At 40.0% G+C, this 25,672-nt stretch overlaps 1 protein-coding gene across 1 annotated transcript; it reads right to left on the bottom strand.

The window, feature by feature from the left end:
• Window position 1: 1 nt before the first annotated feature.
• Window positions 2-25,672, bottom strand: TXNDC5 (thioredoxin domain containing 5; the record flags this gene model as incomplete). The annotated part of the gene is made up of 10 exons (XM_083880635.1): window positions 2-2,780; window positions 3,349-3,478; window positions 6,238-6,320; window positions 9,116-9,256; window positions 11,990-12,076; window positions 14,200-14,315; window positions 16,620-16,716; window positions 17,988-18,093; window positions 20,776-20,925; window positions 25,458-25,672. 10 exons carry the CDS (start codon window positions 25,670-25,672, stop codon window positions 2,658-2,660), a joined length of 1,248 nt encoding a protein of 415 aa, XP_083736761.1. The 3' UTR covers window positions 2-2,657.

The raw sequence follows: 25,672 nt of genomic DNA, 5'->3' as shown, positions 1-25,672 counted from the left end.
AGTCTTCACATGGACTCTGTGATGCTGCCATGAACTTGGATACAACCCCTCCCTGTTTTCATGACCTTCAGGAAAAAAACATGTGATGAACCACCCTTCAGAACACCATGTATGTGCCTTGTGGGAGGAAGGGGTGTGGGGACCACCCCCCAGGGTGGGGGCAAACTGCTGGACTTCTTACAGACTGACCCTACACCACAGTGGCTGCTCAGCTCAGCAGCAGCAGCAGCAAAAATGCCCACACACTTTATTTGGCTGGGATGCTCCTAATCTCAGAGAGAAGCTTGGCCTGGAGCAGGTGCTTGGATATGTGCTGCAGGTTTACCAGATGAGCACTCACCATCCAAAACAAGCGAGGTCTCTTTTTGGAGGCGGGGAGGGAAGATGAGGGGGAGAGACAGAGAAGCTAAAGAAAGTGGTGTTAGCACTTCAGCTGTAGAGTGTACATCTCATGCAAGATCCTTTTGGCCAGAAGGGACAGTTACTGCACCTAGACTGTTAGTCTTCTGACATCTGTCATGACAGTAAGCATCTAAAATTGTGCCAAAGCAGATGTTTCAGTTCTCTTATGCTCCCAGCACTGTTTAACTCTGCTCTTGCAAGTGTAAGATGGCTTGGCTGCACCCTGTGTTAGAAACACTACCATGAACTCAGACCCTGGCTGAGCAATACAAATTTATACACTTGTTCTTATGCAACTTCCTTCCGCTCCCCATGTGGAGCTGCCTCATCTACTACCACTTGCCCAGGAAGGAAGTCGGGACACTTCTTCAGCTGTAATTCAGATGCAAAAGCTTAGGGGCCATTCATTCTCTAGCTGGACAGTTTGTTTACAGGAAGACAGAATGTCAACATTTGCAATATTTCCCTTTCAACTCATGCAACTAACAAACTGGTATAAAGGATATGCAGGGTAGAGCCATGGTTTGTCTAGCAGAAGCTAATAGCAAATTGTTTTGATCAATATTAAACTTGTATTAAATGCACTTACCTCTACTTGCATTTAAAAGGCTTCTTGTAAATACAAGCTATAATTTATTGCACTTGTCACTGTATATTCATTGTGCTGTATCATTTATAGAAAGACTGCTTTTTAAAAAAGTTTTTATTTAGAAAAAATCTCAGTGTAAACAATTGTACCACTTTGATTTTATACAAGAAACTCATGAGATTGTGCTTCACTAGAAAGTTGTTAAAAACATAATAAAGGCTTCTTGAAAGGCAGAAGTACACATGTTGATCCAATACATCTGCCAGTACAACACTTAGCTTTCACTGTGGCTTTTTCACCTTCACACATTTTCAGATTGAACAGAATCAAAAGTTCTGGACAGACAGTGAAGTGAAGAACCAGGAGAAATTCGCTGGTTAAAAGTTCATTGATGTTTTGCCTTTTTTTAAAATAAAAAAGAAAAGCAATCCAACTTACTCCATATGATGGACAGAACCCGGCACCTTGACAGATTAGTCAAATTAGCCTGTAGCAATCCTCCTTCCATGAGTTTCTGTGCACATGAGACAGCAGAATACAGTCCTTGGTTTGCTGTTGCCTTTGTATCGTGACAGTCTCTGCAATGTAAATTCTTTGGCTTTCAGTTAAGTCTAACAGGGAACATCTTATGCACCAAAGAATAGATTCATATTATAATCCAAGACACCACAAGATGTGTGGTCCTAGCATTCAGACTTAGCAATGCTTACAGCTTGGAAAAACATTAAGGCTCAAGAAGAGGGGGGAACTATTTTACACTACTGCAGAAGAGCTGAATGGGAAAAAAAAATATACATTGTACTACTTGTTGTTCTCTAAGTACTCTGACTAAGGAGCAGGTCAGCACTGTGGCTGGATTCAGGTGGGGGTAGGAAACAGGTTGTCAGCTCTGGAGTCTAACTGATCATTTACCATTAAGGGAGCAGTTATAACAGCACCTATTTTTTCACTCTGGCTCTAGAGAAGTAGAGCATAGTTGTGCCTCTGGAGCTGGATGGCAGCATCCTATGGAAATCCACCTGACACATGTACACTATGGCATGAGCAACGTTCAGGCACATGTTACAGTACCATCACTTTCATTATGGCTAGACCTCCCATGCTGAGAGGATTAACAGGAAACAACCAGCTCATGATGACCTGGTATCTTCCAAAGGTGTGTGTGTTTTCAACCTTTCAGCAGCTATATTAAGACAAATAGGGATTAAGTACAATTCTAGAGGCAAAAGTGACTCAACACAGCTGTAGCTTTTGCCTTTCTAGTAATGGTAAGCAGTTTGTAAGGATTACTTTTTAACCAGATCTAACCTGAAGACAAAAATATTCTACTGCTGCCCTTCAGCTGGTTTTCTTAACATATTCTGGTCTCAAAGGAAACCATTTACCCTTCATTGCGGGAACGCAGAAATGCAGTGCAACTACCAATGCTGAAAATACTCTTGATTTGCACAGTAACTACTTGTTAGCTTTCCTTCACACACACAGAGGCATGTCTCTAACACACACACAAGGAGAAGATACCAAAGTTTAGTACATTCAATTTCCTAGAAATGAAGAAACAAAAAAAGCCCCATCCCCCCCAAATACACTATTTGAAAATGAGCAAAGATAGAAATCCCTCAGCTACTGTACAGAGACAGCCAGGGACTGAGCATCCAGACTTTTATTACAATTCATCCCTTGCCTGACGCAAGACAAAACTATGAAGTGATTCAAGGTCTCTCGTTCCGTTGTGTTCACTGACTTTCTTTCCACCTCGGAAAAGCAGAAGTGTAGGATATCCACGTACCTTCAAAAAACACACAAGAAAAGAAACTTGATATTAATGTTCAAATTTGTATCCCTCACTCATATTTACCTGACTCTGAAAAGCCATCAAACCCTTCTAAAACAGTGAGGCATTTTAATTTAAAGAAACCAAACCCACAGCAGAACTTTCAATGCCAACCTGCAATTTCTGAACATTAAGAGAATGGAGTAATACATATTCCTCTAGGCCCTTGGAATGGCAGCTCCAGCTCTGTCTTCAGTTGTCTGCCTAGCAGCTCTGAAAGACATTTTTTGTCTAGGTATAGAATTCGGCATTGGATACCACAAGACTGCCCTGGTGCTTTCAGAAAGAGAGGCTTCCTAAAGTAGGGACTTCTCCAGCTTTGTCCAGTAATGAGAATGACCAAGTCTGACCAAACAGTTCAGGAAAGAAATGGTGTCACCAGGTGCCTCTTTTTGGCCAACAGAGACCACAGCTGTACTGTTAGCAGGCACCTGGAGTGCAGCTGCCAGCTGGGCTGCACGCTGGAGCCTCCAACATCTGGTGCACAATACTGTTCCCTTCATCTCAGAACTTGCACACTTACAGAAAATCTGTTGCAGACGTTTCGTTCCACAGTGCAATCCACTTCCGCTATTTTGACATCAGTCAAACCTGGAAATTGCTCTTTGGCAAGGTTCTCCCAGGTTGGAGCCAAGTTCTTACAGTGACCACACCTAGAAACAAAGGAGGGAGATTTGTTTAGCAGATACACTTTTCCACTTTATCTCTACTGTCTTGCTGCAATTGCTGTAAGTTTAGCTAGCGGCCTTTCTTATCCCCTAATGATTTGGCCCTCCAACTCCCTTGCACTACTATGTCAGTAAATGAGCTGAGAAAACAAGTGATTTTATCTAAGTTAAGCACTGAAATACTGGCCTTTGTTAGTCTTGCCTAGAATGGTATTCTAGATGTCGGTACATTAACATTGTACCCCACAGAGGAATATGAAGCCAAATAAAGACAAGCACAGAGAATATTTAAATGGGAAAAAAAGATCTCTTGGAAACAAAAGTGCTTTTAGGAAGACACAGAATGTCTGTAGTATGAATTAAATTTTCAGGTAGCATATGCCAATTATGCTAAAATTATATAGCCCAAAATTAATTAGTTAAATGAGATTTTAATTTCCCTATTAAATTTCTTCCAGTTCCTAATGGCCTCCTTGACCAATCCATAGTAAAGCATTAATTTTGTTTATATTTTGAACTTGGCTTAGCCAAGTTCCTAATGTGAACTTCTTACTGCCTTCAAGAAGAATTCCCAAAGCACTTAAGACTTTAAAGCTGCATTGCTCATTCTGTTCTAACTCAGCTGCACCTTAATTGGGTTATTAAAACAGATCCATAGTTGCCTTGAGGCTGGATCAGGGCATTTACAAAAATAATGAAAGATGTCTCAGCAGAAGTTTTCTTAATGCAAGCCAGTGTATATTTAAACCACCTTGTTAATACAGAGTGACAGTATAAAAGCATTTCTGACCATGCACAAAACCTACTAGAACAGGACGATTTTGTGCTTTGTGATGCAAGTTAACATTAATATTTATCCAAAACTAACTGAAGGGCACAACTAGAAAGCAACATAATAGTGTTTGCTGAGCCCTAATCCACTTGGAAGAGAATATGGTCATTTATATGCAGAGCACTACAGGCAGTCACAAGCCTGACTTTCAGAGCCAAAACTAGGATACGAGCTACATAAATATAGGAAGCATTTTCCCAAATGGTGGCTTTCTGAGCATCACAGCCAGGCAGCACACATTGGTGGTGACTCTACATCCTGAAACTGCTGTTTCTCAGCCTGCCTTCCAACACTGATCCTATCTGTGAGATCCTGCAGCATCCCATGAGAATCTCACGAGATGAGGACATGGTATTGTTAATAAAAAATAATCAAAAAGGGAGCATTTCTTGATTTCAGACTCTCCCAGAAAAAGTTGCTCCAGGTAACAAACTAGTAGATATGCCAATAAACCCTGGGTTCAGAAATCAGACTGGAAGTTGCTCTTGAGCACAGGTGTGAACTGAATTTCCCAGCCATTTCTGCAGGTGGGGCAGAAGCACCACAGGCTCAATCTAAATCCCTCCCAGAGTACAGAGAGGATAAAGGAAAGAGCAGTAAATGATGAGGGGTGTGCAGAGTATTTCTTAACCCAGTGATGGCAGACGCTCACATCCAAAAGCAGATCTTACAGATGGAAGAGAGCATAGGTTCTCAAGCAGCAAAAGGTGACAACAGTGGGAAAACCTGCAGCACTGAGCTGAAGTGAAATGAAATGTTCCCAGGTAGTTCTTCCCTACACTAAGAAACATATCCATGCCTACTGTTGAAGTTACACTGCAATATTTTGAGACACCTGAGCACATCTAAATATGGGTTGCATTTGCTTGTGTTGCTTTGTAATGGGGCACTTTGTAACCCAAATGAAAGATCTTTTTATATTTTATACACTGTGTTAATGGAATGCTAGTGATTAAATCAGAGATGTGTTATCTTTCACACAGTGAAATACAGCTTAATTTTAATCTCTCCTCCTATACTAGGCTTCCTGCTGTTGGGTAAAAGACCAGCAATGGATGAGTGAGATGGCATACGAATTTCATTCAGTAGAGGCACAAATAAGACGAATTCTATAAACCAGAGAGAGAACCGTGAAACTTTATTTTTCTCTCAGAAAGGGAATAGCAAGAAAAAGGGGGAAATACTTCTTCTACAGATTTGTAATACTGAGGTCTTAACCCAGCTGGGATCCTAGGCTCTGCTGGATATAGCAGGAATGGCAGATGCCAGACATTACTTTCATTACTCCCTCCAATGTCTTCCATTGGGTAGCTACACCTACACCATCTGCACTGGGCACTTCTACCTTGGGTTCCTCTAAGAACATATTACATGAACATACACTCTTAAGAATATCTTAAAATTGTCACTTGTGCAAATTAGGTTTTTGACAGTTATTTGAAGAAGAACAGGCAATTAATAATCCATAGCTCAACAGCCTGTATCAAAACTCAGGTGCTCGAATGAGGCTTCCAAGAGACGCTGGAGAGTTCCCTAAGGCCAACATCCTCTCCTTTCCCAGCACTGAGATATGGTGATGTGCTCCCCTCATCTTACCCTAATCCAAGGATAGGAGCATGCTGCACCTTCAAAGAAAGCTTCACTCTCTCTGTTACCCCAGCAGTACCTGGAGGCTGACAGGGTAAGTTTCTGTGTCAGCCTTTCCACAGAGAGGCAGCTCAAGGGAGCTAAACAAGACTGAGCTTTTTTTTTTTTTGCTGCAACTCTTGCCAACACACACATTCTTCAGCTAATTCACAGTTTAGATGGAGACAACAAATACAGTACTACAGCTCAAAGACCTACAGCAACTAATGCACTCACAGCTTAGGCCAGCAATAATCTTGAACAGCAGCAGCTGCAAACTTCTTACCATGGAGCGTAGAATTTAATAAAGGTGATCCCCCTAGCAATGGTTGCATCAAAGTCTTTTTCAGAGAGAGAGAGCACTGCAGCCTGGCCCCAGAAAAAAAAAAAAAAAAAAAAAGAGAAAAAAAGTCAAAACTTTTTGTATATACAACATCAGCCTACTGAGCTTTTTTTACCTTCCTAAAAGGGAAACTGAAATTGGAGAAGATAATATTGTTAGTAATATAAACAAGAGTAGCAGCCGCAGATCTGCTTTTTACTTCTCAGCTACTTTTCTTCCCTAGAGAGATGCAGAGAAAAGCATATTTTACAGTGAATTTAATCCATAACTGGAGAAACAAAGTTTTCCTATTTTCCAAGGATTTGCCTGTATCCAAATTTCCAGTAATTTAAAAAAACACCTTAATTTTAATACGCTACATTTCAAGGAACAGCCTTTAGAGGAGTTGGCTTCAAGCAGATAATGGCCATCTGAGATTTTGAGATATTCAGGGCACTCAAGAGCTGTTCTCTCTATTCTTTCTTCTCCTGCATTGCATGCACAGAATAAAACTGTTACCAGAACCACGGATTTGCCTGTCAAGAGGACATCACAATACCACACTTGCATGGGTGCCCGCAAAAGTTTCTACTCCTGATAGTATCAGGAGCAAGGGAATGATGGGAGGAAAGCGCATTGCTTACAGTCTCCTATGAGAACATGAAGCTGAAACTTTATTTTTTGCATGAGACCTTTAAGGGTGGGAGGGGTTATAAACAAATAAATATACCTCATGTCTATAAAAGCCTCAAAATAAAATAAAGGCAGAAGAAAAAGAAGATCACAGCTGACAGTATTATGAATTCTATTTCAACCCAAGCAAGTTTTGTGAAGCCAAAAATAAATCTGAAAATCCAGATTATCCGGTACCTTTAAACATTTCTGTACATAACTGTTAGTTCATGGAAATATTTCACTAAGCTGAAGTGTTATTACCTCTAAATAATTAATTAGAAATTATACTTTTATATTTTCTAATTATTAATTAATCAGAAACAATGAAATGAAACAAAAAGTAAGCACTATGCTTCTACTCTGATTTTCCTAAATGGATATCTGAAACTGATGGTCCAAACATAATATACATTCTAATATACAAAATTTGAATACTTGATTAGTAACAACTTCCCCATGATTTGCACAGTAAAATGAATTTTGAAGATCTGTAGATTACTATCAGAATAGCAATGTGAACTATAGAACCACAACAATAAATTTAATATCAGGTATCTCGATTTTAGCTTTAGGTCTCAAAAAAAGATCTCTAATGCAATCACATAATCTGTGCATCAGCTGGTCACTCTGCCTTAATCCACCTGGATCATTTTTTGAATAATTTTAGCCATGTCTGACGGTAGACAAGTCTCCTGGATGCAAAAGTACAGCTTCTGTAAAATGGCTGGCAAGTACTTAGGCTATATAAGACATGGAGGAATCCAGGTAGGGCCTCAACACTGGGACACAAATTTGGAGTAGGAACTCATTGCTTTTGCTGCCTGTGGTACCCGCTGTCGTCAACTGATGGCAAATGCAGTCAGTGTTTGCTGGCTACAGGGGCTGGCCCCTTGTTTCAAAATTCACGAAAACAAAGAGTCAAGGGGTCTTAAGATAGAAGTTGTAAGGACAATAGAGTCCTACACTATGTCTACTATTATTTGGCAAAAAAAATCCCCCAACAATCCCTTCGTCCTTATGTGTGTACTGGTGACAGAAGTGGGAATTTGTGCCACATGTGGTTTGTGTTATTTCTATAAAAATAGAAAGACAACTAATTACTTTCGGCATTGTACTAGCACCAGCTCATTGGGATCTTCCAAATATGAGGTCAATTAAAAAAATTAAAAATTGAAGAGTATGAGAATTGGAAATTTATGTGGTCTGTAATGTTTGGCAAGCCACTTTATGCAATGCTGCTGGAAAAATCAACTGAGAAAGGTAATACTCTCCTTTAAGAAGCTGCATACAAACTGTATTTATATTAATAATATTGTTGCCTAATTGCTTAAGTTCATTCTATATCGAGGGAGTGTAAATCTCTGTCCCTTATTTTATAAGCAGAAAGTATGTTCTGTACATTTCATGAAAAATTATGTTTGAAATCTATCCCTAATTTTTCAGCCTCACCAATTTTGCATTCATCTCCAAGAAAAAAGGCAGATGAAATACCAAAGGGATTAGAAAAGACAGAAAACTATATGACATGAGCTACAACTGTGCAAAGGTTATTTGTACTAATTTCTTCACAACGTAAGCCTACAGCTTCTACAATCAAGATTAAAATAAGTCTCCAAACCCCAAGGAGTTTTCTTGTCACAGGGCACGTTACCTTACCACATTGGTACTGGTCTTCAGAATCTTTGTTCATTGTTTATGCAGACAGATTTCTAAGTATAGAACCCTGGCTTTTTTTTTTTTTTTTCTTTTAGGGGCTTAGCAGTGTGCACCATTCTCCTGGGTTCAAGTGATAATCTTGCAAGAAATGTTCATCTCTATAGCGGTGAAATATGCTGTCATACAGACCCAGGTGCCAGCAGTTCCATAGGCCAAAAAGATCACATTTATACCTGCATCTAAAATAACATTGCAACCATAAAATAGGAATCAGATTTATTTCCCTTCTCCAATTCATCAGGTTAATAAAAGTATCTGTGGGATTTATGATGTGATTCCACTCATTATTATTCAAACCCCCCCCCAAAAAAAAACCAAAACCAGGGAAGTATTTGGTACAGTTTACATCCAGAAATTGTCAAGCTTTCAGAGAGAGAGAAACACATGGAAGACTCAGACAGGCTGCTAAAACAATCTAAAAAGCTGACATTGCTGCAGCCAGAACACTTACCTCGGCATGGGTGGGCTCTGCAGGTGGCTGTAGGGCTTCAACAGGTTTATCTGCTGGTGGCTCTTTCCCAGAGCTCTGGAGTTGGGAATCCACATATTCTTTTAAGGAATCAAAATCCCTCTTCCCTTTGTACTGGTCACCCTACAATTAGCAAAAAGTTTGTGCAACATTCTATATGCAGTTGACATAGCAAATAAATAATTACTAGCAAAACATAAGATTGCCAAATGTAAGCATATAAATAGTAAATATGATTATCTAGTTCTTAAACTTCTCTATGACATTCCATTGACACTCCATGTCTTCAGCTTTTGCCACAGATTCTTCAGTACCCAAAGGGAACAATCTAAAACTTCCTTGAAAAGAAAGGTATTTTAGAAACGAAGAAGCAAATTTTTGAAATTTTGCCACTTTGACCTCCTGGTCTCACCCTTGTCAGCTTTTTCAAAGTTTAATTTTTTTGACTCTAACTGTACTATGAAGAACAATAAAATACTCACTGTGTTTTGGGTGTGGTCTCTGTTACCCTGTGAGCTGTACACAGTGCTTTGACAGAGCTGAAAACCTTAACTTGCATGTCTCTGGACTATACAGTCATTCCTCTGGCCTACACACTTGCCACAAATCCTTGGAAAACCCAAATAATAAGGCAATGCACTCTGGGCACCTGAGTTCATCTGGGAGCAAGAGACAACAATAGCCTGCTGCAGGGCATACCAATGGCACCACTCTCACAAAAGTCTAATCCTATTTTTTAACCTGTACATAAAGCAGTCAGCCAGCCAGATCTTTGAGAGGCCAGTTTACCTTGGATGCTTCCTCATATTTTGGGTATTTCCCAAGTCTAGAGAACAGGACAATCAAGAGATTGTCAGAACAAGAAATCAGAGCACTTGTGAGCAGCTTCTTTCTTTCTTCTCTCAAATCTACTGTCAGTCCTCTCCAATCAGGGTCTTCCATAATTGCCCTCAGATTGCCTCAGTCTGTGAAAATTAGTACTAATTTTTCTGTTCAGAAGAGAGATCATATCTTTGAGGCATTAAATATCCATTTTGGATAGAATTCTTGAGATGTGGTCCATTGTGGTGTGGGCTGCAAGATTAATCTCCTCTTGCAGACAAGGAAGACTCTTTAGAAACAACACAGACTCTTCCATAAATTAGAAGGAAGAACAGACATCTCTTCAACTTTCCTTTATCACTGGAATGCTTTCTACATATTTTCCTTCTTTTGTAATTGATAATGTTTCCTGTAAGTACTGCCCCCTTCCTGGCACTGGGTGTCAATCCCTAAGGAGCAAGAAGCCTGTACCTGTTTGTTTGTAGCCCTGTCAGCAGGGTGAGTATCTGCTGCACCTCACCAACAGCAGTGGTATGGTGCCAGACTTCAGTTATGGCAAAGGGAATGAAGGTATTACAGACAAGGCTGGACTCCTTCCCCTTACTGATCAGTATCATAGCTGCCAGAGAGAGTTTCAGGAATTCCTGGGACAGATTATTGGAAAACTGTTGAGGTTGTTCTGTGCTTTTTCAAATATGTTGTATCAGCCCATGGAGGAATATGTGATTTTGGTGGCAGTATTCTACCAAGGAATGCCAGGAAAGACAGTTTGATGTCAACTGAAATACATTGTTCAGATTAATGGCTGAGGATCAGCTTTACCAAATACAACAGCAGTGATTTTTTTTTCTTTCACTGCACTCTTGATTCAAATAACTCCAAGGAACTCAAACTTCAATTATTATGTTTAGACTGAAGTTTTATTAGCTGAAAACCTTTAGCCTTGGACATTCCACCATGCTTTATTTGAGCACTCCCTCAGCTTCCAGTTGTGCTGCTGTCATATGCCTTGAGAGGTCACACGACAGCTGCACACTTACGTGAATCTGGTTGGGATTCAAAAATGCAGGGGCTGCTTCATTTAAATTCCCTCGGGTCTGATCTTATAGGGATGCTTATACCAAACCTCATATGCACTGGTATGTGCTTTTGGCCAGTTTCTCTTTAAAGTGCCAGAAAATTGCCACAAGCAGTGGCCACTAAATTGTTTCAAGTAGCAAAACTTAACTTGTTGATACTGTAAATGTTTGAAAAGGAAAGCAAGATGAATGGGAGAAAAATCCCTCCTCCTTCCCCCCGGCCCAGAACTTAGCAGGTAAGAGCTAGAAGTGTAGGCCTGTGTTCTCTTGCAGGCCTATTTTTAATATCCATTGAATATATTTAACTAATCTTGAAATTGTGAAATATATTATAAATAACACTACAATTTATAATATGTTTATTTAATGCTGCTCATGCATGTGGTATTTATAAATATTTTATCTCCCCATAATTTCAGAATATTTTAGTTCTCTGAATTGCTGTAAGGAAAAAAGTCATTTGGGCCCACAAGATTCTCATTTGCAGGGTCATGTGAAATGTTCAGGTTTACATAAGAAGGAAAATTTGCATCTCTAGACATCACTCAGCAGATGGGCACTACTCAGAGATGAGAACCTTCTGATACACACTGTGAAAATTACATACTTTATTATTATTTCTATTTCAGTTGTGTTTTTGTGCTCCATACAAAGTAAAATACTATGATAGAGTAAACCCAGAATTCTCTCACACAGCAGAATAACCGGAGGTACTGCTTACAAATTTATGAACATTATATCAATTGTTTGCAAAACGCAGAGAACAAAAACCTTTACATTTTATCTGTGGACAAAGTCTACCTCTTCTAGTACCCAAATGAACCTCCAACACCTTTTCCTCTCACAAGCAGACTTTTGTATATGTCCACTTGATTTTTTTTTCCAGAATGTAAGCATAGTCCAAATATTATTCAGAGAAAAATGGTGTGATCATTTGCTGAACTCGCAGACTCACCTTTTCACCATTCCTAAACCAGAGAAGTGTGGGATAACCACGAACTTGGGTTTCAGAGCAGACTTCATAATGCTGGGTACAGTCAACCTACATTTTGGGAATAAAACCCAAAACTATTCAGTGCTTAAAATAAACTTACAACAAGCATCACAGCTTCCCTTGTTTAAAAGCTCAGAAAAATACAGGAACAAGCAATGCAAGGCTTGGCAAAACTCAGTACCAAGTACTGTCTTGAGAATGATTATGTCTGCCTTCCAACGAGTGTTTTGGTTGTATAATTGGGAGGCTCTGTATGCATTTGATTTACTTTATTTTTTTTTTAAGGAGGGACTGGGGAGGGAGGTATGGCTAGAAGGAAGTAGTAGCAGTTACAAAGAACAATGAAGATATAATTAAATATTTCAATTAAAAAGTACTTGATATTCTCAGCTAATAAAAATCAGTGCATGGACAACAAGACACAAAACACTAATGTGAGAGAGCTTTAAAGTGAAGACATACTGGCTCACCCATTTTTTAAAAGACTACTCTTTAAAGACATCAGAAGGCATGTCAACAGCTAGCAAGTGAACTGTATTCCATGGGAAGCTCCAAGTGCATAGCAACATTCAATTCTAATACATCACAAACCAGTCTGTGAAGTTACCAGTTTATAAGCTTCCACTGAAGATAAATTCTAAAAATTAAACAGTGTTAAGACACTATTCCCCCAGATTAGATGAAGGTCATGGTTCAACCTTCTTAGAAACAGTTGTGTTTCCTGTTTACTTACAGGCTTAAAATCTTAGCCAAGACATGCTTCAAGAGATATTTCACAAGCCATACAGTTACATAAAATTGTCTAGGCATCAAGACAAATCTTAGTGGAGGTATTAAATAGCAACTCTCAGTAATATGAACTGCAAACACCACAGACAACTGATTAGAACAGAAATTTTGGAAATTTATTGTTTATTTTTCTCTGGGTACCAGAGAATGGCAATTTTACCAGAACACTTAAGCAATGATTTCACAAGACAGCAAACAAGGATATCAAAAAGTACGGAAAGATTCAAAGGAGAAAAAGCTTCTGACATTTCATTTTCAGAGAGAATCTAACTTTATATCCACCAGGTCCGAATATATATATCTCTCTCACGTATTTATATATTTATTTATATATACATATTTATATTTATGTGTCTTCTCTGAAGTTCAACTGTGCTTATATATATGTATACCTCCTCTAAAGTTCAACTCTGCTGGCCTGTGCTGTATATGTACAGCATACCTGAATTAACAGATTTTAAAAAGCATAAAAAAAAAAAGTCAAGCTCATTCCTCCTGCTACAGCTGAAAGTGCTGTGAGGGCAGAGGCAGGGCAGACAGCAGAGGGACAGTCCCTCTGCAGGACTGACAACACTGCTGCCATGTAGTATTTCACATCAGTGGAATCGCTGTGAAAATTTAGGGATGTGGAAGTTGAGCCCAGTGTGATTTCCACTGTTGGCAGATACACAGGGATTCCCATCATGAGCCCCCTGGACTTAGGTATGGGTCAGCAAATAAAGCCAGTAACTGCAATTGCCAGACCACCTCCATACCTCTGCACAGAAGTCACTCCACGTACAAGTAACAAGCTCCCATGGTAAATACACCACAGAACCTGGTTATCAACCCTAAGGGAAATAGTAAAGCAGGACAAGATATCAATTTTTAAGGTGTAAGACCCCCTGAAACCTTTTAAAAGTTTAATGGGGAAAAAGAAGAAAAAACGCAAAACCAAACAAAGAAATAACTCATCATAAATACCCAGTAGGGCTAAAGCTTGCTTAGGAATCCAATGCTGTGAAAAACAAATTAGAAGTCACTTTCCCACTTAAAATAAATATTGAAGTCTATCAAGTTCTGACAAAACAAAATAATAATAAAAAATAACTCTCAAAATATTACTCCTGTATCAGACTTTTTCTCAGCTCTCTGAAATGCAGAGAGACAGCCTTGTTTGCAACAAGGCTTTGCTTAAAGTGGGGGAGGTCCTGTTAACTGTGGATGCGTGAGGAAAAAAATGACCATCGCAAAATCAAAATACAAACTATGACTATAAAAGAATTTAAGAGGTTACAAACAAAACAATTACTATTTGCAAATCATAGCACAAAAGGCATGATTCTTCACTGAGACATACATTGACACAAACTATATTTTTAGACTAAAAGTGCTTCACCTACCTTACCAATCTTGACAGTTTCTGAATGCTCAAAAGCTTGAGCCAGCTGTTCCCAGGTTGGGGCCAAAGCTTTGCAGTGACCACACCAAGGGGCAAAGAACTTGATGAAGTGATTACCTTTTAAGTAAAAAAAAAAGGAAAAAACATAGCTCATTTGGAATGAACTTGGCTGCAATTAAAGCCTAGGTACTAATCTCGGGCTGCAAATTTATCATGGTATTTCCTGAGTTAAAGATAGGAAACACTGTGAATCAAAGGCCAGGACAAAATACTTCGGCAATTAGGTTTTCAATACTGTATGCAGTCCCACAGCGTTGCCAAATTTCCTGAAAATCCAAACAGCTTCACAATCTCAAGCCAACAAGTGAGGTATAAAAACTGATACTTTTAACCTAACCATTTACCTTAGTGTTAAATTCTACCCTGTCTATCAGTTGCCCTGTTACAGAGTAGAAAGGACTACAAGGAATATATGTTGATAACAGCACAAATTGTAGTATTAAACTTCAACTTCATGCAATGCTGTTTCCTAAGAAATGCTTGAGCCCATGAATTATCTGAAAAATGTTGTTCAGTTTTCCATTCTTCTTTTTCTGCCCTGCTCTTTGAATTTTCACATCAGCTACTCAGAAATTTCTGCCTTTTGTAGATGTTTGTGGCATTTTTTGCAGAGGAGAGTCTCTGTGCTATCTCCTACTAATGTTTAGTTTAAAAATATATATTATTGACTGCAAAGTACCAGAATATGAAATTTCTTTCAATTAAGATTAATTAATTCAAATTGCTGCACATTTTTGCACACATAAAGGCAAGGCTCTGTTAAATGAAATAAAAATGAAATTAATTAAAATAAGGGGAAAATTAATTTGCAGGAAACACCAGCAACTGGAGAAAAGCTCTTTTTAGCAGAATTATTCATAATCCTTTGAAGACTGCTTTGGGGCTGGTATTACTTGAATTCTTTTCTAGTTTGAAGGCTTGTCCACAAAGGAAGGTCAGAGGAAATGCAGTACAAAATAACCAGGAAACAAACTGCAGTAAGAGTGTTCTCTAACTTGACTGGTCTGCATGTGGAAGACTTTCAAACTGATTGACATGCTCTGTGTTGGTCAAGTAAACCACAAAATTAAATTTCCCACGGATTAATAAGAACATTAGTCAAAATCAGATATTCTTTACCATGGACTCTGACACACTCTCCTCAACAGAAAACAATGTAATTTATTTTTGTTCCAGAGCAGCAAAAAGGTAAAAGGAGGCTATTTAAGAAAAGAAGTCAACCTTGGTGGTGTAACTGCTAAGCCTCATGTTAAATTTAAGCACTGAACTCCTCATAACTGAAGCTAAGAGAGGACAACAGATTTACATATGATCATAAACTTGCCCAACCATCAGATTTGACCATGAGAATGTCTCCTCTATGAAGGCCAAAGGATACATAATAAAACCACTAAAATATTTACAATGCACTGAACTTTACAGCCTGAGAAGGTAGTTAAGTTGACAAATGCTTAGCATATTGCTGATGGCTTAGAGGAAAATTAATTGAGAATTTTGATTGAATTCTACATTAAGCCAGACATACTGGGAAATTTTAAGTTAGCTGCACAAAATGCTGTTTTACATATGAAAATATTTCTAATCAGTTAATGGTTACTTTCACAAGTTCTGGTTTGACCTCCCTAACAATATCACGTGGGCAAACATTTAATTTAATCCAGCCTTTCTTTTTTGGATAACAGATGGAGAAAGTAGGATCCTCTGTTGTCATGCCAGCCCAAAGTCTGTATTTTAAGATTTTGCTCATTGTCTAAAAAAATATCATGTGAGGGGTGTAATTTCCCATATTAGGTATCCCTCCAGACATTAATTTTAAAGCTTCCAGACAAAATATTTTTAAAGTAGCCAGACAGACAAAGTGTTTTGCCTGCATTAAATTCTGGAGGAAGGAAGCTAAACAATATCAAATAAAGGGCCAGGCTGGAGTGGGATGGGGCTGGAAGGGGGAAACGGGTGGATTATACTTATGCAGAATAACAGCCTGGGAGGAAGAACAAGCCAGCACCTAGGGAAGGAGGAAATGGGACCGGCAAAAACACAAAGTGGCAAGGCTGTGACTAAGCAAGCAACCCATGAAAAGAGACAGTTTAGTTGAGCAAGCTCCGCTTGCTTCTTCCCTGGGGTTAGAAGCCATAATTTTACTGCCTTCTGAGCGCTGTACTTCAACATTCTCAGAGTCTGCAATATGTAATTTAACCAGTGCATTTTTACATAGTTTGCAGTTTCATCCTCTTTTCACTACGGAAAATAAAAGTGGGAAGCAGGTATCCCGAAAACTAACGTTTCTGGTGAAGACTCCCTACTACTAATGTCTCTATAACCTAATTTCTCTTCTTCAGAAAAAAAAAAAAAAACAGTTACCTTCTGCTATGTGCATCTTGAAATTGTCTGCTGAGAGTTCATACATTCCCTGCTTAGGTTCAGGGGCTTTTGGTGGTTCCACATCAGATTCTGGGTCCTATTCACAAGAAAAATAAACTTTTATTTCTCTTCTACAGCAAATACACAACATTTGTTTCCTGTATCACACTATTTTGTGATAGTGCCATGGACTCTGAAATTTGAAATTCCTAAAGCAATGTCCTTATTTAGCTTGATTTAGGTACCTAATGTTTCCTAAAAAACAACTGCTTGAAAGCAAAAGGTGGAAAGGACTGACACATAAAAGTTACTAGTATGTGGAATACCAGTCTCTCACTGTGCTGTAGTACAGTCACAGGGCACAGTAACTGCTGTAGCATTCATTGGATCGCCATATATTAACACACTTAAATTATATAACAGTGCCTCCAGAGCATCACGCATCAGCCACAACTGCCATCACACCCACTTCAGTGGCCTCTGGGCTACTTAAAAATAGAGCAAAAGCTATTTTCTGCTTCCCTAGTGTCAGAGGGAATGCTGTCTACCTAATGGTTCCTTGAGGACAGCAACAATGGAAATAGAGCAAACACTTAATATACATAACTTGCAAGAAACTCATGACCATTTCAGCAAAAGCAAGTGAATGCTTTCTAGACTCTAACCCTAGAGCTGAAAAGAATTTTTAAGGAACCTCGAAGTGTATTTCTTAAAATAATTTAGCATTTAATGTTCTATTATTAAAAAATACCATACTTGTTTAAATGTAATCACATTCTAATTGTGGTTCAGCAATCACTAAAGCTTTCCCTTGATTAGAAACAGCAATCAGAAATTAAATTTTAGGTGAGGCTTGGCTCCCATGACATCCCTAAACTTAAGGATTTTCCTAGCGATGGTATTAGCTTATCTAACTTAACTGATCATTTTAAACCTTTTCTTTAGGCCGCAATATTATCAGAAAGTAACTCAGCTAAAGATGGCATCCATGTTTTAAGAGGTAATTAAGACCAACACAAATGCAATTTATAATGTATTACAGCTAAATTGCTTTTCTTACTCTAGAAACATTATGGCCTACAAGTGTCAAATGAATTGACAGCAAGGACTGTACCTTAAAATGTCAAATGTACAAGCATTAAAACTGCATTGTGTAATTTTAGTGTAATTTTAAAAGCAGGAAATAGAGAGCAGGTCACAGGATGACAGCTTTAATTACTACTCTAACTTACATGTAAGCTGTTTCAGATTGATACTGCAATCTGACTTTTATTCTCAGGAGCAGATTTCCTCCTAAATATTGAAACCTAACTTAAATAAATGATAGATAAGTAACCCTGCAGAAAAGAGTATTTCCTTTTCACTTACAGGTGGTTCCTCATTTAGTTTCTCCAACATCCAGTTTTCTAGTGCCTGGAAGTCCCTGGGGCCTTGGTATTTCAGAGGTTCTTGTCCCGGTTTAAAAAACTTTAGCCTAAAGGGTCAAAATGTAGAGAAGAGTGAGGCAAAATTTTTCATACAGGAAACATTCTCAGAAAGATAATGTTCTTTGCTAATCCATGGTAATGCAGCTCAGGCTGCAGTAACAAATCTTTTGACTATTAACATCAGCATCAGGCACCCTTTTCAGATTCAGAACTTAGGACCCTTTTTCATTCCCATGTAAGCTTTAAGGAGATTTTAAAAAGAGAAAATAAAGTATACCAAGTTTAAAATCAGCATAGTGTATTACTTTGATCAATAAGAAGGAGCAATTTTAAAATTTCAGCATTCAATTCTATGAATCCTATTTCAGTTTGTCAAAGAGCATCAATTTTGTTTTGTTCACCTCTCTCCATCACCAAAGGAAAAATATCTAGTGGTTATTTTCCCAGGAATTAATTTCTCACCTTTAGTTCCTTGACTGCTGTTGTAGTGTAGGGCTTTTCATGTGGTATTAAACTGATAAAAAACACACTGAGACAATAGGACAAGGAGATAACTGACTGCTTGTAGGCATCCAGACTTCATGATTGTAAAGTTCAATAATCACTATCAAAACTTTTCCGTGGACTATGCAAAGCTTCTACTACTGAATTTTAAATTAAAATTGGAAGTTTATTTAATAAAGGCGTGACAGTGAATTCTGACTTAGTCTTGTTTTTTAAAGCAAATCAGAGTTTCAATTACTAATGTTACCTAGCCCTCAGTTCCCCTTGCCAAGCTGTCATTTTGTACTGCTTCTTTAGTTTCTTGAAATGTTCTCTCTCTTCTTGTTCCACAGTTGGAAGAAATGAACATATGAAAGTGTTGAAAAAACCACAAAATGCAAATACATTCATAAGAGATAGGAGCTCCCACTGTCATTACTGTTTAAGGTATTCTTGAATGTTCCTTATGACGATAGAAAGTCAGAATAATAAGGAAGCAACAGAAATGAAAAAGAAGAACATCTAAAACACACCTCCTGGCAATACTTTTGAAAAGTAACAGAACAAATTCAGGTAACATCTTAAAAAAAGCTAGCTCTACCTTTATTTTCTGCAAACAACGGTAAGTTTTCTCTAGTTCAGTTGAGAGAGTATTTATTTTGCAGCATCAAATAATCCTGAGACAACTGTGATATGAAGTGCAGGGACCTGCTCAGCCACTTTTTCTCTGAGGGGATGCAGCCTTTCCTTTGACAGGTGTTTGGAAAAGCAGTGTAGGGACCAGCACATCCTGGACTTGCAACAATACCTCTGCCTGAGGAAGCTGTGAAATTTCCCTTGCTGGAGGTTTTTAGAAACAAGCTAGTTCAAAACTGACTCAGATAGGAAGAGAGCTGATACCATGAATTCCCCTTCATTGCTATATTTCTATAGCAGATGGTTGTCTTATTATTTTTAACTTTTCAAATAGATAAAAGCAAGCACTAACTATTCCTATATATTCAATGACCTTAAAGAGGAGTGAGGGGAAAAAACCCTCCAGCAATTACACATCCATTGATTTTTTCCTATTCAAAATCTCTGCCACTCTATTTTAAAAGGAATAGCACCACAATATCATCTATGCAAATATGCAATGACAACCAATGCTCACTTCTGGAGATATGAAAGCAGAACTGTAATATTCATTCTTTCTTGGCATTTGTAGTGGAAGCAAGACACACACTGCCCTTAAGGACAATTCCTATCTCAACAAGGACTATGCTATTTATAACTCTCAGCTTCTCAGTCACATTCATCTGCGTCCAAGTGGGTGCAGCCAGGAGCGAATGAAAAGTTCAGGCTGTTGCTGGGCTTGGCAAAAACACCAGACAAAGTGAGCAAAGGGAAGGAAACTGAAAACTACAGGCTGTGGAAGGGCTACAGATGATTACAATCTCCACTTATCCCCACTAAGACACTAGGATGAGTAATTAATAAAGCAGTTAAAAGGATCCTATCCATATTTGCAAGAACCTTCAAAGAAGATGTGAATGAAAAACAAATCTTTTTTCTCCCTTTCTGGCACTTTAAAAGGGAACACACATCTAACCCAAACACACTGACCTCTCATAGATACTCCAGACCATGTTCTGCCTACAAAAGCTGAGGTACTAAGACATACATCATTGATAACAGCATAAACACAGCAACCTTAAAATACTCACATAATAGATCAATATAGCAAATTTAGCTAGAAAAAAAGTCCACAAAATATCACCAATGCTATGCAAAATGATACCATCGATTTATTGCTTTATGAGCACTAAGTTTACTAAAAATCTAAGAAGTCACCTATAATTCAATTAAGAAGGGTGCAGTGTACTGACAAACTTGTGCCAAGTTACTTTTAAAAGTACTGTTAGTAGAAAGCAGCTCTGTCATGAATATCACAGCTGCACAATGTACTGTTGCTTCAGAAAGAGATACTTCCAGACAAAAGAACAAGAAGATTCTGGACTTCAGTTAAACACAGCCACCTTCCAAGACATAAAACAGCTTCTTGAAAGAAAAAAAAAGAGTACTATGGATCACATGATACTTGGCAATGTGCAACGTGGTAAAAAGGCTTAAAATGAATACAGCAGGTCCAAAGGGCTGCAAGGAAACCCAGCAAAATATAGCTTAGAAGTTAGCTTCAAGAAATTGGCAGAAGATTATGGAAAACTAAAACAGAAAAATAGAAGCAGACTTCTTTTTCTACTTACGTAGGATATCCTCGCACGCCAAATTCAGAGCACAGTGGAATATCTACAGTGCAATCCACTTTAACAACATAGACCTGTGGGTTTTCCATGTTGTTGTATTTATCTCCCAAATCGTTCCAAGTTGGCTGGAGGCGCTGACAATGTCCACACCTGTGACAGAAGGAACAAGATACTGTTTAATAGCTGCTCACACTTAGAGAGGAATGAGCCCATGGAAAAGTCATATGCAGAATGGTGATTTTGATAAATTTAAACAAAATTTTACATCAGAAGTTAAATCAGTTACATCAGAAATCTCCCATACTCAAGCACTGTTACACTAAACAACAGCAAATGCTATTAAGAACTGTAGCAAACATCTGCTGCAAACATCTCATGTAAAAATCAAGATTTGAGAACCTCTTGCTTCTCTCCTTTGACAGTACAAATCCTATGAATATCCCCTGAACTTAGTAAGGCTATTAATCAAAGCACTGTCAGTCTTCCAGCTTTCTAGAATAATCCTGCAAGGTTGCCCAGCTTTCTTTACATTCTAATATTTTAAATTTCCCTTTTTTTAGCAGTAGGTAAGACGATCATAGTTTCTAGCCTCTTTGTAATGCCACTTGCACTTCCATGCTTCAGAGGAACTGTAACACACAAGTCAAGAAACATCACAACTGATTTCACAACACAGCTTCCCAAAATTCTGATGACCCTTGTAGGTCCCTTCCAACTCAGAATATTCTGTGAAAATCCTCCCATCCTATGCTCTGCCCCAGCAGGACACCATCAACTCTTTATCTCTGCATACACACAGAAAACTGGCCTCATACAGTTCCTACAACAGCACCTCCCCAGAAGCAAAAAAATAGCTATTATTCTTCTCACTGCTTTCCTAGTCTTTCAAGTCATTATAGCAATATTCTATTCCTCAAAGCATGATAGAAAGTTTTAAGGAATGGATTTTCATTTCTCTTTAAAGGCTGCTTTTGCCAACCCTCCAAGACATCTAAAAAATGCAAAGTTGGAGTAACAGAAAACATTCTCAGACTGACAGTATGAAAAGCAGTTATTGCTTTGGCATCACCTACAACATCCACTTTGTAAGTAACAATTAAATCACCTTTGGAGAACTTTGGAGAACTTTGGAGAACTTTGCTTTGACTTGAAATATTTTCACTCATACAAATGATTTTGAGTACACTTGTAGAAAAGTTGCACGGATTCACACCTTTCTAATTGTCCAGAGATCATTAAGAGAAAAACAAACAAACAAACAAAAAAACCCACCTTGAGATTTAAGGTTTTAAAGATAAAGAATCTTTAAGATAAAGAATTTTTTCTGATCTTAATAAAGTCCTGTATCACTCAGGCACAGTGGATCACACACCATGAGGTGTCTGAATGCAGCCCCGTATGTGATCTTATTCTGAATTGTCCTGGTAAAGTGATACAATGTGTTACTATTAAAATCAAAACTTCTGACTGAAATCCCTCCATAGTCAACTCCTTCATAGAGCTTGAATTAAGAGAAGGATTTTAGATATCCTGACCTCTTCCCCTAGTGGATGCAGTGATTAAAAACACCAAATGAATAATGGCTGGTGTTAGAGAACAGAGCATGGAAAACTAGGTAAGGGAATCCCAATTAATTAACCTCTGTTTTTAAAGCACAACAGAGCTGCCTTGTCCCTACTTAACACTGTGATCTCTGCTATACACACCTCTTCCCTTCCTTTTTTAGATTATGGAAGCTGAAACTGAGATTAAAGCAGGAAAAATGTTCCTATCTGAATCAGTAATTGACTTGTTAGTCATTCCCGGTCTGGAAAGAAAACAAACAGTATTATATAGAAAGAAATACATGACAGTCCCGAAAATGCTTTTTCTGAAGTTTCCAAAGAAATATATATTAAACCAAGGAGGGCACAATCAAAAAGGAAGACCCTGCAATATCACATGCTTCCCTCAGCCCCATGCACCAATACAGTCCTTCACTGCTGCTCCTCTACAACACATTAGTGGGGATGGAGGAGCTGCTGGGGACAGTGGAGACCTGGGTGTCAATGATGAGTTCTGCCCTTTTTTCCCCACATGGGCTAGAAAGTTGTAAGCATCCACAACCTCCATCAGCAAGTACAAATGAAGCTCCAAAAGAGACTAACACAGACATTTCTGGGGGCCACTACTAGAGCTTGAGCTCTGCAGCCAGCAAGGGCAGCTCCACAGCAAGATACAACTCAAAACTCCGTATCCAGTTAAAAACATGGACATGGATAAGGGTATAAGCAGCCTAGGACCAGTTTTGCTCTGCACAGAACTCAACTGAAGCAAAATCCAGTCACCAGAGTTTGATTCAACAACAACAAACTGGTGATCAATTCTATGCAGCTCAGTGGACTTGCCAGGTTTACCAGTAAAGAACATATGTTGAAAAGATCCATAAGAGTCAAAATAATAAGTGAAACTACTCAGTTGAGATTCCTTCCTGGTAAGGAACCAGGGGAACCTCGCTCCTCTGTAGAAATGCAACTGGCATGGCAAACAACTTAAGAATACTTTGTACCACCAAGAAAGTAAACTCTTCTGACCCCAAGTGGGACAGCCTTCTGAACAAAAACCTTATGACACCTGATGCAAATGACTTGGAATGCACTCTTCTTGGAGTATCCTGCCATCTTTGAAACAAATGTAGGACCTCACATGTATCACCACTGTTTCTGAGTGAGGCCCTCAGCAACATTTGTTTCAAGAATCTGGAAGAGAAGGGTGGTGTTGGCTCTAACCCAGCTCTTACTGGTAGCATTGATGATGCAACATTAGCAGCACCCACATAAATCTCAAAGACAATCCCAGCCGAACCTTGGGCTGCTTGCTGTTTGCCTTGGAACTACAGACAACAGCATTGGGAAGCATTAGGACATTAGTACATCACCTCAGAACAGGGGAAGAGGCTCTAATATAGACTCCAGGACTGTCAGGCTGCCCCCCGATGATAAAACTAGTGGTGTGTATAAGCTCCTCTCTCAGGAACTTGGATGTTCCCTTGGTCTTGCTCTTCCCTTGGACCTGAAACCTGGCCCTGTTGCTGCCTGTCAGAAGCCAGACATCCAGAGTAAGGGCCCTGAAGCCAAGAACCAGAGATCTGGAGGAAATTTGCTAAGGATAAGGAGAACATCCAGAGAAGCTGCAACAAATCTGGTAAAGAACACAGTTCCCTCACATTTAAGTTGGGCAGAGATCCTCAGCCCTCCCAAGGGCACAGTGTGATGATCCAAGTCTTCAAGGCCAGTGCTCCCTTTGACCTGTACTGAGGATGTGCAGCATACACTGGATTCTGCAACAGCCCTTTTGGCAGAGGGTCTCCTACAAACAGTGTCTCGGGATAAGAGAAAGCTCATCTGGTTTTAGGGATGCCTGTGAAACACTCAAAGTGTGGACAGACACAGATATTATCACCTGAGTAGAAGAGAACAGAAGCACTCCTGCTCTGCATGGGCATTTCTCAGGCCTCACTGCACTCTCAGGCAAAAGTCCTTCACCAGCAAGTCAGGCGTTCTCCACTTTTGTGATCTTCAGAGAACAAAGGCATCTGCTCTTTCAAGCTTTCACTTAACATTTTCACATGGCATAAATAAGTCAATGTTAATAACAAAAAAAAAAGTTTTCAAAGGAAACGCTTTCCTGCTATGGATTTCAAAGACTCTCATATGCCTAAATGGCACCACGAAGCAATGGATAACTTTGGATCAAAACATTAACTTTTGCACATTGTTCCCTTAACTTTATTTTATCTAGATTAAAGAAAACTTGGGAGGAAATCAAAAAGGAAAAAAGAAACCTAACAACCCTAACAATAGAACTCCCAATAACATCTACTGGATATCAGTAAGATAAAAAAAGGGTAGGGAAAGAGGCAAAGAAAAGAGAAGAATATGAACAACCACGAGAAAGACACAGAGATGAGAAGTACTGTCCTCTTGACTAGGAATACCCAGTAAAGCACTGTTCCCTCATTCATCTCAAACACTCTTATGCCAAAAGTACCAGCCCAGGACAAAAGCCCGGTGGGTCTCTTGTAAACATAAGAACTCTCCGGCTCTCCTATGGATACCTGTGGCCTCGGGGACACAGCACGGTAGTTAACACAGCAAAATTACCCTTAAATTTCGTGATGGCAAAGAGAACCTAGATTCTGCAATGAAAGCATCTGCGAGCTTGGGCTGGAGGGAGGCACAGGGCAAGTCAGTGACGGCGGCCAAGCTGCAGCTGCCCCGGGTCTCTCTGAGGCAGCCGGAGCGACTCCCCCCCGCAGCCCCAGCCGGGAGCGGCTCCGGGGCGGATTGTTGGACCTGATGATCTCAGAGGTCTCTTCCAACCCAGCCGAGCCCGTGTCGATGTGGCGGGGGCGGCCGCCGAGGCCCGGGCCGGCCACACGCGGGGCTCCCGCTCCCGCTCCCCGTCCCGGCCCTGCCCGGCCCCCGGGGCTGCCCTTTCCCGCCGGTCCCCCCAGCCCGGCCCGGCCCGGCCCCCGGGGCTGCCCTTCCCCGCCGCTCCCCCCAGCCCGGCCCGGCCCGGCCTCGCCGCGGGGTTTGGGGCAGCGCGACCCCGCGGCCTCCCCGCCGGCCCGGCCCGGCCCCGCCACGTCAACGGGGAAGAGGCGGGCGGAGGGCGCGGGCCGCGCCGCGCTCGGTACCCACCACGGGGCGAAGAACATGACGAAGTGGGGGGCGGCGGCGGTGCCGTGCCGCAGCATCTCGGCGCTGTAGAGGTGCCGCCCGTGAGGGTCTCCCCCCGCCGCCGGGCCCGGCCCCGGCTCCGGCTCAGCCCGCGCCGGGCGGCCGCAGAGCACCGGGCCCAGCACGGCCAGCGACAGGACGCGCCACCAGGCCGGGCCGGAGCGGAGCGGAGCCAT

This window comes from Zosterops lateralis (assembly GCF_965231275.1).
Source record: "Zosterops lateralis genome assembly, chromosome: 1".
NCBI lineage: Eukaryota > Metazoa > Chordata > Aves > Passeriformes > Zosteropidae > Zosterops > Zosterops lateralis.
Note: the sequence above shows the minus strand (reverse complement) of the source record. Positions and strands in the feature narration are given on the sequence as shown.